Consider the following 14325-nt stretch of genomic DNA (forward strand, 5'->3'; position numbering starts at 1 on the left):
AAAAATTGCAGTTCTGATCTTGTTGGCTATGCTGATACTGGGTACTTATCTGACCCGCATAAAGCTCGGTCTCAAACAGGCTACGTGTTCATATGTGGGGATACTGTTATATCTTGGAGATCAACAAAGCAGTCTATCGTAGCCACTTCATCGAACTATGCTGAGATTATAGCTATTCATGAAGCAAGCCGAGAGTGTGTGTGGTTGAGGTCCACAGTACATCTCATTCGAGAAAAATGTGGCTTGAAATGTGACAAAGTACCTACGATTTTAGATGAAGATAATGTAACATGCATAACACAACTTAAAGGAGAATTCATAAAAGGAGATAGAACGAAGCATATTTCGCCAAAACTATTTTATACACATGAGCTCCAAAAGAATGTTGATATTAATGTACAACAGATTCGTTCAAGTGACAATGTGGCTGGTTTATTCACCAAGTCTCTTCCAACTGCAACTTTCAAGAAGATGGTGCACAAGATCGAAATGTAAAGATTCAAGGACGTTCTTATTAGGGAGAGCTAATATGCGTTGTACTCTTTTTTCCTTACGAGATTTTCTCCCACTGAATTTTCCTTGTAAGGTTTTTAATGAGGCAGCCGATATGCGTATTGTTAGACATTCAAGGGGGAGTGTTATGATATTAATGTTTATTAGTTGTAGTGAATGTCTATCAAAATCTATCAAGATCTAGTTTGATATCTATCAGGATTTGAAGTATGTGTCTTTTACTCAGAAACTAGAAGTAAATTTCTCGTATAAATAGAAGCGCTTATACCTCAAGAGAAATAACAATTACTCTCTACTCTGTCTATTCTTTGTTGTTTTATAACAATTCGATAATTGTGCAAAATTATTGGATAACTTTGAGAATTATTGAAACAATTAATACAGTTATCGAACAACTATTTCAATTATTTAAGTGACTTTATTTTTTTAATTTGATAATATTGTTAGACCGAATCACCTTCATTGACTTTTAGCCCATTTTTCTCCTTTGATCTCTGCAATTACCTAAAGCTTGATGTCAACCTGATGAAGATATGTCTCTGTGCAGACGATTTTTCCCATGTCACATAAAACTGCCCTATTCTTCACATTCATTTTCAGCTGGAAACAACTACTATCTTCGTAAAAGAAGAAAATGGCCACTTTCACCTTACAAAGCCAAATGGCAACAAACCTTTACTCATCAATTAGCAATGCAAAAATTGATAGAATCAGTTAATAAATACCCTAAAACCCATCTTCTATCAATTCTTATTGACTCCTTTTCTGCCTACCAATCTAACCCCACTCCAAATGCATACTATTTTATCCTCAAAATACTTACCCAGAACCCCTCCACATGGGATCAAATCCCTCAAGTTCTTGATCACATTCGCAAAGTTGAAAACTTTGAGACACCTGAATACATATTCACTTATTTGATTAAGTTTTATGGGGTTTCTAAAATGAACTATTTGGCAGTTGAGATGTTTTTCACTATGCCAGCTTTTAGATGTAACCCAAGTGTGAAATCTTTGAATGCTTTGATTTGGGTTCTCTGTAACAACAATTGTGATCTCAGGATTGTGCTCCAGGTTTTGGTTAAGAGTCAGTTTATGAACATTTGGGTTGAAGAATCAACGCTTATGATTTTGATTAGAGCTCTTTGTACCCTTGGAAAGGCAAATAATGCTGTTGATTTGTTGCATTTAATGGTGGATAGTGGGTTTAATCTTGATGGAAATATTTGTTCTTTGATTTTGTCTACAATGGCTGAAGTAAAGGAGTGTCAAGGGGTTGATATTTGGGGTGTTTTGGAAGAAATGAGGAAGTTAGGATACAGTCCAAAAAGGGTGGATTTGTGCAATGTGATGAGGTTTTGTGTGATAAATGGAAAAGGGATGGATGCTTTGGAGGTATTGAACAAGATGAAAATGAGTAGAATGGTGCCTGATATTGTATGTTATAATTTGGCTTTGAATGGATTGATTTTGGAAGGGGAGTATTCAAAGGCAGATGAACTGTTTGATGAATTGCTTGTACTGGGTTTGGTTCCTGTTGTTGTTACTTATAATGTGTATATTAGTGGCTTGTGTAAGCAGGATAAAGTGCATGAGGCATTAAGAATGCTTCGTTGTATGGAGGACTTAGGGTGTAAACCTGAAATGAACACTTACAACACAATATTAGAGGCTTTGTGTAGGAGTAGGACGATGTTATCTACTGCGAAAGAAGTTTTTGGGCAAATGAAATTAAAGGGTTTGCAACTCAGTTCACATACGTATGAGCTTGTAGTTAACTGCATGATTAGAAATGGTGAAGTTGGCGAAGCGTATAATCTACTACATGAGATGGTTGGCATGGGCTTCGTTCCTCGCTCGATTACATTTGATGGATTAATTCATCTTTTGTGCCAGAGGGGTTGGTGCTCCGAGGCGATGGAATTGCTAAGCGTAATGGTCACCATGAACGTTGTCCCTGGAGTTAGATCACGGGAAGCGTTAGTCGAAGCATTATCGGATTCCTCAAAAATGAGGAACAAAGAAATGCACAAGTAAAAGTTGCTTCCTGAATGAAGGTTACTAAATAGAAACAAGAGAGATCCATTGAACAATGATTTTTTCGTGTTGTCTGAATTAAGAAAATAGATTGCCTAATTGAGTTGATTAGATCAATTACTTGGAAAATGAATTTCTGGGCATTGCTGCATCCAACCATGAGGTGATATAAGGCCATGCTGAGACTGAAATTGCATACAAAAGATATACTTTGTACTAAAAGATTTAGTTGATCATGGTCTAGCAACCTCATCCTACATCAATCCCCAGAAATGTTCAGAATTACTATGTATATATTTTTTCAAAAAATCCCACATGCTACTTTTCTGGTTTTTTTTTTTTTTTTTTTTTTTTTTAAGTAATATTGTTTGTTTTAATTTTGGTAACGTGGGCTTCTAATAAGAGGTCATGTGGCAAAAATAATTTCGCCAAAACACCGTTAAAAAATAGTGACACGAATGAATCTTTTCATAACGGCAGTGAATTGATGAGCCAAACTTTTAAAGGTAATGACATCAATGAGACATACTTATAATGAATAACATAAATGAGTCATTTTTAATTATTTGATGACACATTTGAACCTTTGCGCAAACAAAAATAAGTGCCTCCTAAGGATATTCAGCCCTTCTTTAAACATTAATGATTGACAAGCTATTACATTTTGAGTTTTTTTCCAGAATTAGTAAAATATGTAACTAATTAGAAACAGCATCTCGATCTCACATTTGAGGTAGCGGTATGGACTGCATACACTTACCCTCCCCAGACCTCACTCGTGGGAATATATGGGTATGTTGCTGTTGCCGTAGTAAAATATGTAACTACACAGTACTGTAACTATTTTCAACGCGGAAAAAAGCAAAAATCAGTAGTTATTCCTACTGTAACAGAAAAGCATATCTGAAAAGGGAACCAGATGCAACAGCTTCATTTTTAATTCCATTCCAAACAGAGATCAATAAATGATTCCTGTGACTCCACAAAAGACAACTAACTCTGCCCACTGAAGGCTGAAGCTGAGACAGAGTAGGTGGAAAGATACACCTTGATCATTCATTTTGTTGGACTGGCTGTAGGTGTTGATTTGTACAGTATACTACACACCGTTTCTTCACAAACAGATATGGAAAGACACAAATATGTTCCGAACAAGGGAGGTCTCCAGCCAAAATAAACAGAGGATTTGTTTCAGGTAATTACATGTACAAGCCAGCCTCCGAAGAAGCAAATCAGCATCAACTACTAGTTCTGCTAATATCCATGTCAGAATTGTACATTCCAGGTGAAGGTTCCAACTGATCGTCTATCTGCTTTTGATACTTGGGCTTTTCGGCGTTTTGTACTTTGCCCTAGACCTAATCTCTTCCTGTTCTAATCTTCCATATGATTTAGTTCCAGCCTCAAGTCTCCGATTCCGTTCAATCTTTCTACCTTCTCAGGTGAGAGGCGCAACTGTCTTTCCAGACAGATAACTGGAAATAGAATATATGGTTCCCTGAAGAAAAATAAAGAGAGATGTTAATTGTTTAGGGCGTATGGATGTCATGCGAAATCTCCTCATCATTGAGAGCAATTGAATGGTAGAGACGTAGGAAAAAAGAAAGCACATACTTGGATCCATTATATATAACTCCATTTCCTCTCACCATTACCATCCAAGGAAACTGCACCATCTTCTATGCAGGATCTTGCCATGTAAAGTGCTCTCTACACTTGTAGACTTGAGGTTTACAGAGCAGACAATAAATAATGTCTCCCCGAGACCATGACCTAAAGCAGTTCTAGACTGCAGATGTTCTGCAGGAAGGAGTACCATTAACCGCACAGCCTAAAAAGCCTGGGGGAGTTTCTCCGTTTGAAAAAGTAGGGTGCGGAAAAGCAAGTTCTCTTTGGGGATCATTGATGACTACTGGCATATATGGCCTGAAATAAAAAGCAAGGACCTTACACTTTTTTTTTCCAGAGAACATTGACCAGACATGGTTGAAACATGATGTGTTAACTGGATCGAGAAACCTAAAATCATAACAACTGAAAACAGTTGGTATAAAGTAAACCAGAGAAAGAAAGGCTTATACCTAATATCCTCAAGGCATATAACCAAATATCGACCCTTGATGGAACTTCCATGCTTAACTGCTAATATGTCAAGAGCACTGGCGCAATTCACATTTCCATCCATTTGATAATTTTCAACCACGCTGGAAGCTGCACGGGATTTGCATGCTACAACAAGTATCTGATCTTCTCCAAGATATGTTGAAAACATGCTAAGGCAAGAAAAAACACTCAATTACACCCCTGCCAAGGAAGTTCTTACACTCAAATCATTTTAAAGAAAGGATAACAGCACCAACCTGCTAAGTTTATGGGTTCGAATCTCTCCAAGAAGTGAAACCGCGTCAAGTATGTCATGAGCATATTTGAGATATAGCTATTCAGAAAGGATACCAGCACCAACCTGCTGAGTTTATGGGTCCAAATCTCTCCAAGAAGTGAAACCGCGTCAAGTATGTCATGCGCATATTTGAGATATAGCTGTTCAGATTTTGCTGATCTGAGCTTGTGGATACAGCATCTCCACTGTCCGCCTTTCCTTCAATCTTCTCCACAATTACGTCTTTATCAAAGCCCAAGTCGTGAAAAGAATCAACAGTGATATAAGCTGCATCCATGAGCATTTTATGTTACAATTTCGCGTATAAAATGCAGTTAGGACAGTCTGTTGCTAATTAGGTATCACTCTATCACAAGTAACCATAGGATCTTTCATATTTAACAAACTGTTAAATTGCAAGACTACTTATAGCACCAGGACAAGAAAGTAAGGAGAAGTTCGGGGAGAACTCCAGAGATACAAGGGACAGAAAAGAAATGTCAGAAACACCTTTAAATCTTCCAGGCTGAAGTAACAGAAACTTGCAAGAGTTTCCCTATCATCAATTTTTCTTTTCTCTTTTGTTGGTCCTCTTCCTAAAATAACTAGTTTTTCTCCTTGAAAGTAGAAACATTGACTTGAAATTGCCAGAGAAGACATGGACCTGGTGCCACCAATCAATATTCCTATTCTTTGGTTCATTTCTTTAACTCATATTCACACTAGATAAGAGTATCAACTACCTTTCTTACAACTATGCAATGGATTATATAAAGAGTTAAAATCATCTTGCTTTTTATGCCAAAAAGCTTACAACAATGCAATGGAATCTATAAGGTCCATCAGAGTCCAAATCATATTATACATCTGTTTTGCATAGAGGATGCTTTCACTCAACTCGTGAAGGTTCATTTCTAGTTCGCAAGGATAGGAAGCAAAGGTAGAGTCTATAGAAAGAAAAAAAAAAGGAACGAACACCATTTTCATCACATTTATACGAACAAGTCTTGATTATTATATTAGTATTAGTAGTCAACATTTTCAGCTAGGGTTTTTGCCATACACAAAAACATAATTAAAAAAACCATACAAAGATAGTTAGCATAGCCTGCTAAAGCCTTGAAACGAGGCTCAAGACGTATTCAGTGTCGTCATCAAGGTTCTAATGAACGTCTTATGATGAGGCGACACTAAAAATTGATATTTCACTGCACATATTTTGTTTTTCAATTTCTGTGTTCTTAAATTTATTGTTCATGCTTATAGTTATTAGTCATGGACTAAACATATCTCTATATATATCTGTTTTTTTTCTCCCTTTGTGCCTTTTTTTTCCATAAAACCCGTGCTTTATTTACACTTAAAGCCCCAACCAATCTTACAGTTTTTTTGCGCCTTTTGCTTTTGATAATACTGAGCAAAAATAGGAGTCTATATCCAGTAGGCATCATAGTAGATCTCCACTAAAATTGACAGCATCCTAACTTAAAACAGATTCGTTTGAGTTTACACTTATTTAAACCTTCTCAAAAAAAGAGCAGACTCTCTCTGGGAATCAGAAGCTATGTGGACAACCAGCGCAGTTAGTTCATTTTGGTCATAGAGCAGGGCCTCCTTCCATTCTTCCAGACTGCAAATATGGTTCCGGATCTGTTGCATCATATTTACAATAGTCTCAAGCATCAGGATTGAGAAGAGGAAAATGCTCCCAGAATAGACTCTGTTAAATTGAACCATCTCCTCTACTACTCTTGAGAATTCAGTATTGAAGTTTTGAGAATGAATATATGGCTGCACTCAATTTTTTTCGAGTTAGCTAATTAAGATGAAAGGAATTCAGGAATGAACAGGCAAAGTCCTCTTCAGGAATTCTGAGTAACTTTTTATATTCCATAACAGCGTGCTTGGATGGTTTACCTATTGTATTGTTAGTTTAAATACAATGTTTGTTTTGATTGTTACTTAAATTTTATTGCATCGTATCATTAAAATCCATCTTTAGGTAACAATGAAAATCACATTTTATGTAACGATTGATTTGGTGTAATCATGTCGTTACCTTATATTTTTTCTCAGTTTATCTGCACTTATTATTTAATAGTCCTACTTTATCCTTTATCCTACCTTTTTATAGTAGCCCAACTCCATACCCTACTTTCCTTGTAGGTTTATCCTTCAAATAATTGATGTGGTTAGATTATGTAATAACGGAAAACAATACAATCATATCCAAACATTGTATTCATTAAAACAATACAATACGATACACTACAACACAATACAATACTAAACGATACTTTATGAAACAATATGTAACAACCATCCAAACAGAGAGTACAGTTACAGGTGAAGCTTAGCCCCTTAGACCATAGTCTCTTAAGGATTGGGTTCTACTGGTGGGCTCTAGGGTCGTCCAAACACATATGTGGTGGCATGGCTGTCCTCGCCGAGATGCCTTTTATAGAGATTGTTTCCTGCATCAGAACAAGACTAGGTTTAGCCAATTCAGGTGTGGATGGAGATTACCTAATAGATTCTACCGATATGGCATTGCGTTTTACTGTAAAAAGCTGTACTTAACAAACATGTACTCCCTCTATCCTATTTTATGTGGCACCCTTCTTTTTTAGTGTCCCAAAAAAGAATGTCACTTGTCCTTATTTGACAACTATTTAATGGCATCATCCCCATTTTACCCTTATTGGGTCTCACTTAACACTTTATTGAGAGAAAAGTCGAGCAAAGGTAAGTACTAAGTATTAAAGTGATAGAGTCTTCCTTTATTTCTTAAACTCCATGCCCAGTCAAATGATGCCACATAAATTGGGACGGAGGGGGTACATTTTAAACTGGATACTACTACTATGCTATTTATCCAAAACTATTCCGATTTCTTCATTGCAAACAGTCCAGATGATATGCAAACAGTCCATATGATATACAAGGGACATGTTCTCAAGATTTTCCTAAATTGCATCCTTAATCAGCTAGTAGTCTTCCTTTGGTACCCTTAACATATATTCCGCTCACTTCTACAATATTCTCTCCACGAATTCTTACCAGTGTTAGGAGATTTAACATTATGGCAAAAACACAGTAACAAAAGGACTACTTAATATCTGAACTACTAAATTTTCTATTTATCCATGTTTCCTCTTGTAACAAATTGCTTCAGCAGAAGTTTACATAAATTAGACCTTTCTTTTACTGTAAGGTCTGCAAAAGATCCTTCCCAAGCTCCTCATTTGCCTTGCCTAACAATGTCAACAGTTTCAGATATTGCCACTTGAGGACTCCAAATATAAGGAAGCAAATATGTAGATGACAAAAATTTACTTGTTATTTAAATATTCCAGTACAAATTGAAGCAAATGTGACTCCATCATCTGTAACGAGGTTGGAATATGAACGTCTTAAATTTTTTTTTTTCATGCGAACATCTCCAGTTAAAAAAGGACAGTTTTACTGCATCCTAGAAAAACCTATTTTGTCCCTTTCTCATGAAATTGCTGTAGCTAAAAGTACCAATGTTTAGCATCTCACTTCCTATATCTCCACATCTTAAGACAGCACAAAGAGAATATCTATAACTGGCATACTAAATCAAGCACAAGCTTAAGACTTCCCAGGGAGAAAAATAGCATCCCTTTCTACAGAGTTCTCTGCTTGCATGATATAATGTAAGTTTACAGTTATCAAATAACATTGTCAATCAATTAAAGAACGATGTAAGGACATAGAGGATCAAGTTAAAAATGCTCAAGCTTTTTTCTAAATCAACTTAGAGATGACTTAATTGTGATATATGCTTGGCATCAACAACACAAACTGTTAAGAAAAAACCATTGACAAGCATGAATAGTCTAATTAGACGCAATCAATTAATTACCGCGGTAACAAGGATGAGCTATCTTCAAGAAACTTGATAAACACTTATTTCTTTATTTTAGAATTAAGCTTTGCATGGTCCAGCAATGCTTGTGCTCTCTGTAAATCTTCAACAAATCTTGCCCTTTTCCACTTCAGCTCCTTCATTTGGCTCTCAGTGTCGACGAGGTAGATTCGACCTTCTGGAACTCGTCGGAAATTTGATCTCTACTCCCCTTTACACAGAATGTACCGCAACCCGAATGATTCAGTGATGCAGTACAAACAAACAACAACATACCCAGCGTAATAAACAGCCTTACCCCTACCTTGTACCGGCAGAGAGGATAGTGATTCAGTGATGCAATCAACAAGAAAAATAAAGTGTGCTGCAAATTCAAATACATCTAACATTGAGATATGAACTCATACATCTGATACATAAACATAGGATTAAATGGAGCTCCTAGGAGACAGTGAGATTAAGATATAAATAATTGACAGAAGGCATTCAGGTAAATCTAAATGTGCTGTAGACGAATTTATCACCCCAGAAATTATATTATAAAATATTTTTCCTGATTAACTTCTAATTTTTGTTCCTGTAGTTTCGTGTAGGGGTGTACATAGGTCGGGTTGGTTCGGTTTTTATTAAAAAAAAAAACAAACCAACCATGTCGGTTTATTAAAACTATAAACCAAATCAAACCAACATAAAATTGGTTCTTTCGGTTTAGGTTTTAGTTGGTTTTTTTCATTTTTTTTTTATAATCTTTAGATTTTACAATTATATTGTGATCGAAGACTAGATCAAATATGTTTTCACTCATGTGCTAATGAAAAACCATAATTATGAAAAAATAAGGAGCGAAAAACTCTCTTGAAACTAAAAAGTGAGATGAAGAGTGAAAAGTTTATGTTTTAAGTTTATATTGGGTTTTCGATCATTTAATTAGCAATTAATGGACAAATATTACAACTTAAAGGCTCAAATCTAAATATATATCTACATCTACTTTCAAATTATTGAAAATTATTAAAACTAGTTGAAAAAGTAGATTATAATTAATATTTTATGTATAAAAAAGTTCGAATATTATATATATATATATATATATATTATGTCGGTTTAATTCGGGTTCGATTTGACTTTTTTTTGGTTAACACCCAACCAAACCAAGAATGGTCGTTTTTTTTTTTCTAACGCCAAACCAATCAAACCAAACCATAAGTCGGGTTTTTTTCTCGGTTTGGTTTGATTCGTCGGTTGGATTTGACTTGCCGGTTTGGTATGTACACCCCTAGTTTCTTGTAGTCTCTGGTTCGTGGTGTTGTTGATATCTATGTTTTTCGAATAGATATTTTATAGTATTAACTTGTCGGTGTCTTGTTTCCTTTATTATCTAGCGGTGTGATATCCCTTCTTGTTGTTTGCTTTTATGTATTTTGTTTATTATATTGTTATCTGTCCTGAGCCGGGGGCTATCAGAAACAGCCTCTCTACTTAATCTGAGGTAGTGATATGAACTGCGTACACTTTACCCTCCCCAGGCCCCACTTGGTGGACAGTGGATTTGTTGTTGTAACTTCTAAAATGCATTGTAGACTCTTTTCTTCTTTTTACCTCTTCTGGAATAAAGATTCATTAAAGATGCCAATGGTCTATTGATTATTTTGAAATGAATCTGCAATACCAACAAATGCAACAAAGGCTACCTGCAGAAGATTTGCTTTTAGAAGTAGTAAAAGGAATGGAAGAATATATCCTATACAGATTGAGGAATTTTGTGAAAGTTTGAACTCCACAAAGGTCAAGCAACATGGTCAGAAAATAACACCAGCTTTCCAGTTGAGGGAAAAAGTAAGAAACCGAGTATATTACTTGATACTCAAAAAGGAAAAGTTAATAGGCAATCAATTCGTTAGGTGTCTTCACAAACAAGTTGAATTATGAAATATGTTAGAATATGAGTAGGAATAGGAATAACATATAAAATCCTACTTGGAAAGGGATTGTAATGTAGTGTCCTATTAGGAATTGTAATGTAGTGTCCTATTAGGAAAAGGATTGAAATGTAGTGTTTATAAATAGGGCCTCAATGTAATAATGTAGTTACAACAATTAAATAATATTTTTCTCCTATATTTCTCACATGTAAAGAATGGATCTTGGACTTAACTCAACCTCAAAAGCTAGCTTATGAGGGGAGGATTGTCCAAGTTCATATATGGAGACCAATTACCCATCCCTTTTTTAATGTGGATACTTAACAAAATAAGAGAAAAATAAATAAATGAAATGAAGACACCATTTAAGACTAGTCTCTTTACCTCTCTCCCAGGACAGATACACCAACACTCTTTATTATCCCACCGTCCAAAGATACGGCTCCATCAGTTATAACAGGTAGTGCCTGCAGCATGTCTGCCCTTGTTTTGTATACTTGTAACCGTGAGAAAAGTTTGTAGAAGAGGGTCTCTCTCAGTTCATGACCGGTGCATGTAACAAAATACAAGTTCGCTGAGTCAATATTGATCATATTGACAGCAAAACCAAGAAATTCAGAAGGAACTTCATCACTGAGATATCTTGGCTTCTTCATAGCAAGTCTTTTCCCAGGGTCATCGGCAATAAATTCGCCAGCATAGGAAAAAAAATGATAAACCAAAAAGGAAAAAGAAAAGAGAGTAAGGAAGTGTTAAAGAATATGAGCAGCAATTGCAAGAAGAAATCATCATAACCACAAACCTCAAGTTCTCTAGACAGATAACAAGAAATCTATCATTCAAAGGTCTCCCCATTAGAGCTCCAAGTCCATGAAGACCAGAACTTTTATCTATAAAACCATTCTTGTCATATGTTTCCAGTGCTTCAAGTCCTCCATGTGTCTTGCAAACAACTGCTAACATTGTTTCTCGCCGAAGATAATTGGAGAGAATCCTGGATTTCAGAGTATAAGATACAAGTGTCAATAATAATACAGCGAACTTCCTCTTTTTTTTTTTTTTAAACAAGTACAGTGAGCTTCCTTTTTCTTTTTCTGTTTTTTTTTTCTGAAAAGTACAGTGAACTTCACTATTTGCCTACTTCTTTGTAAAGATATGACACTTGGACCTAACTCAACCCCAAAAGTTAGCTCACAAAGGGAGGAGAGACCAAATCCATATATGCAAACCACCGGTCCCAACCAATGTTGAACTCTAACAACCCCTTCACACCAGGCTCAACTGGAGCATGGATCTGGCTCTAATACCATGTACATATACGGCACCTCGTGCTAACTCAACCATAAAAGCTAGCTACAAGGGGAGGAATGAGGATTGCCCAAGGCCATATATGCAAACCACCCGTCAATTCCCAACCAATGTAGGACTCTAACCCACTCTAACATTCTTTAAATCCCATGCTTCTGTCATCTTCTATTCTCAAAATGCAGAGAGCTATTCCATTCCAACACCTACGTCCTGACAAGACATAACTTTAAGCAAGGAAATGCTCATTTTTGTACACAAAAGTCTCCACATGCTAAGGTCTTGTTGGCACTACAAATATTTGTTTCCCTTTCCCCTTAAGTTCTTACCATTATAAAAAAAAAATGTTTCCCGTTTTCCCCTAAGAATGGAACATGACGGTGATTTTTATTTGCTTTGACCCTACATAGACATGAAACAGAGCGTGTGCAACAAGAAAATATACATCTTCATCTTCCAAAATAAAAAGAAGAAGAAACTGAATCATCTCAAGACAAAGAAGAGTTAAGATGGACTAAGCCATGAGATGCTCCCACACAATCCGTTCCATGATCTCAATCCATGCATGACTAACAGCTATTTTCCAGCTATAAAACAAAAGGCTAAAAAATAAGACGATGCAAGAGACTTCTATCCTCAAGGCATATAACCAAATATCGACCCTTCATGGAAATTCCATGCTTAGCTGCTAATATGTCAAAAGCACTGGCGCAATTTACATTTCCATCCATTTGATAATTTTCAAGAGCTCTGGCAACTGCACGGGATTCACATATTACAGAGCAAGCATCTGATCTTCTCCAAGATATGTTGAAAGCATACTAAAGCAAGAAAACACAATCAATTATATCCATATTGCTAAGGAAGTAATTATACTCAATCATTTATGATTGAGGATATGATACCAGCACCAACCTGCTAAGCTTATGGGTCCGAACCTCTCCAAGAAGTGGAACCGCATCAAGTATGTCATGAGCATATTTGAAATACAGTTGTTCAGATTTTGGTGATCTGAGCAGCTTGTTGATAACAGCAGCTGCATCATCTGCTTTTCCTTTAATCTTCTCCACAACCACGTCTTATCATAGCCCAAGTCGTGAAAAGAATCAACACTGATATAAGCTGCATGCATGAGCTTTTTATGTACAATTTTGAAGATGCATCTAATATGTATAAAAAGAATTTAAGACGGTGGCGCTAATTAGGTACATCACTCTATTACGAGTAATCATAGGATCTTTCATATTTCACAGACTGTTAAATTGCAAGACTACTTATAGCACCAAACAAGAAAGTAAGGAGAAGTTTGGGAGAACTCCAGAGATTCAAGGAGAAGAAAAGAAATGTCAGAACCACCTTTAAACCATCCATACTGAAGTAACAGAAACTTGCAAGAGTTTCTCCATCATCACTTTTCATTTTTTTTTCTTTGATCTTCTTCCTAAAATAACTAGTTTTTCTCCTTGAAAGTTGAAACATTGACTTGAAATTGCCAGAGAGGACAACATGGACCTGGTGCCACCAATCAATATTCCTATTCTATGGTTCACTTCTGTACCTCACATTCACACTAGGTACAGTATTGACTATCTTTCTTACAACTATGCAATGCAATCTATGAAGAGTTGAAATAATCTTGCGTTTTATGCCAAAAAGCTTACAACAATGCAATGGAATCTATAAGGTCCTTCATAGTCAAAAATCATATTATACATCTGTTTTGCATAGGGGGAGCAAGATATGTTTAGGTGCTTTTACTCAATCAGTGAAGGTTCACTTCTAGTTCACAAGGATATGGAAGCAAGGTAAGAGTCCTTTAATGATATGTTTGTCATACGTGCAACTATCTCCACTATACAAAGAAAAACGGAAAGCGCAACATCTTCAGCACATTTATACGAATAAGTCATTATTATTATATTAGTATACACAGTCAACAGTTTCAACTAGGGTTTTTGCCATACATGCAACCATAATAAATAAAACTGTTAGAATATGAGTAGGAATAGGAATAGTATACAAAATTCTACGTGGAAAAGGATATTAATGTAGTGTCTATAAATAGGATCTCAATGTAATAATTTAGATACACAATTCAAATAATATTTTTCTCCATTATTTCTCACATGGAATCAGAGCTGCTTTGGTGAGAAACTTACTGGGAAAAAAACTCAATAAGACAGTCCCCGTGCTTCGATTTCCGGCGACTATCAAGTCTAGTTTGAGCCCTCGTCTGTTTTATAAGTGTTGTGTGCAAAAACCAACACTACCACGAGG

General features: G+C 35.9%; 2 protein-coding genes across 13 annotated transcripts in view; one reads left to right on the forward strand and one right to left on the reverse strand.

Moving 5' to 3' along the window:
- Positions 1 to 928: 928 nt before the first annotated feature.
- Positions 929 to 2883, forward strand: LOC107863114 (pentatricopeptide repeat-containing protein At2g38420, mitochondrial). The gene has a single exon (XM_016708908.2). It carries the CDS (start codon positions 1047 to 1049, stop codon positions 2547 to 2549), a length of 1503 nt encoding a protein of 500 aa, XP_016564394.1. The 5' UTR covers positions 929 to 1046; the 3' UTR covers positions 2550 to 2883.
- Positions 2884 to 3406: 523 nt separating this feature from the next.
- Positions 3407 to 14325, reverse strand: part of LOC107863113 (protein DEFECTIVE IN MERISTEM SILENCING 3) — a 65655-nt gene continuing 54736 nt past the window's right edge. For 3 of the 12 annotated variants that reach the window (XM_047409439.1, XM_047409447.1, XM_047409448.1), the window contains 8 exons: positions 12964 to 13126; positions 11546 to 12869; positions 11128 to 11406; positions 8819 to 9032; positions 4910 to 5217; positions 4631 to 4822; positions 4164 to 4475; positions 3407 to 4047 (listed from right to left, as the gene is read on the reverse strand). In XM_047409439.1, the coding sequence (XP_047265395.1) occupies positions 12817 to 12869; positions 12964 to 13126 (216 nt within the window). In that variant the 3' untranslated portion in view covers positions 3407 to 4047; positions 4164 to 4475; positions 4631 to 4822; ... (2 more) ...; positions 11128 to 11406; positions 11546 to 12816. Of the gene's footprint in view, positions 4048 to 4163; positions 4476 to 4630; positions 4823 to 4909; positions 5218 to 7273; positions 7404 to 8126; positions 8184 to 8818; positions 9033 to 11127; positions 12870 to 12963; positions 13171 to 14325 lie in introns of those variants that run through there. The other 9 variants (XM_047409444.1, XM_047409441.1, XM_047409445.1 and 6 more) reach the window with 9 other exon arrangements.

The sequence above is a fragment of the Capsicum annuum genome, chromosome 3 (genome assembly GCF_002878395.1).
Source record: "Capsicum annuum cultivar UCD-10X-F1 chromosome 3, UCD10Xv1.1, whole genome shotgun sequence".
Lineage (NCBI taxonomy): Eukaryota > Viridiplantae > Streptophyta > Magnoliopsida > Solanales > Solanaceae > Capsicum > Capsicum annuum.

Bases quoted from the DNA above. Each gene is read 5' to 3' on its own strand.
- LOC107863114 (XM_016708908.2), top strand. From the start codon at position 1,047: ATGTCTCTGTGCAGACGATTTTTCCCATGTCACATAAAACTGCCCTAT.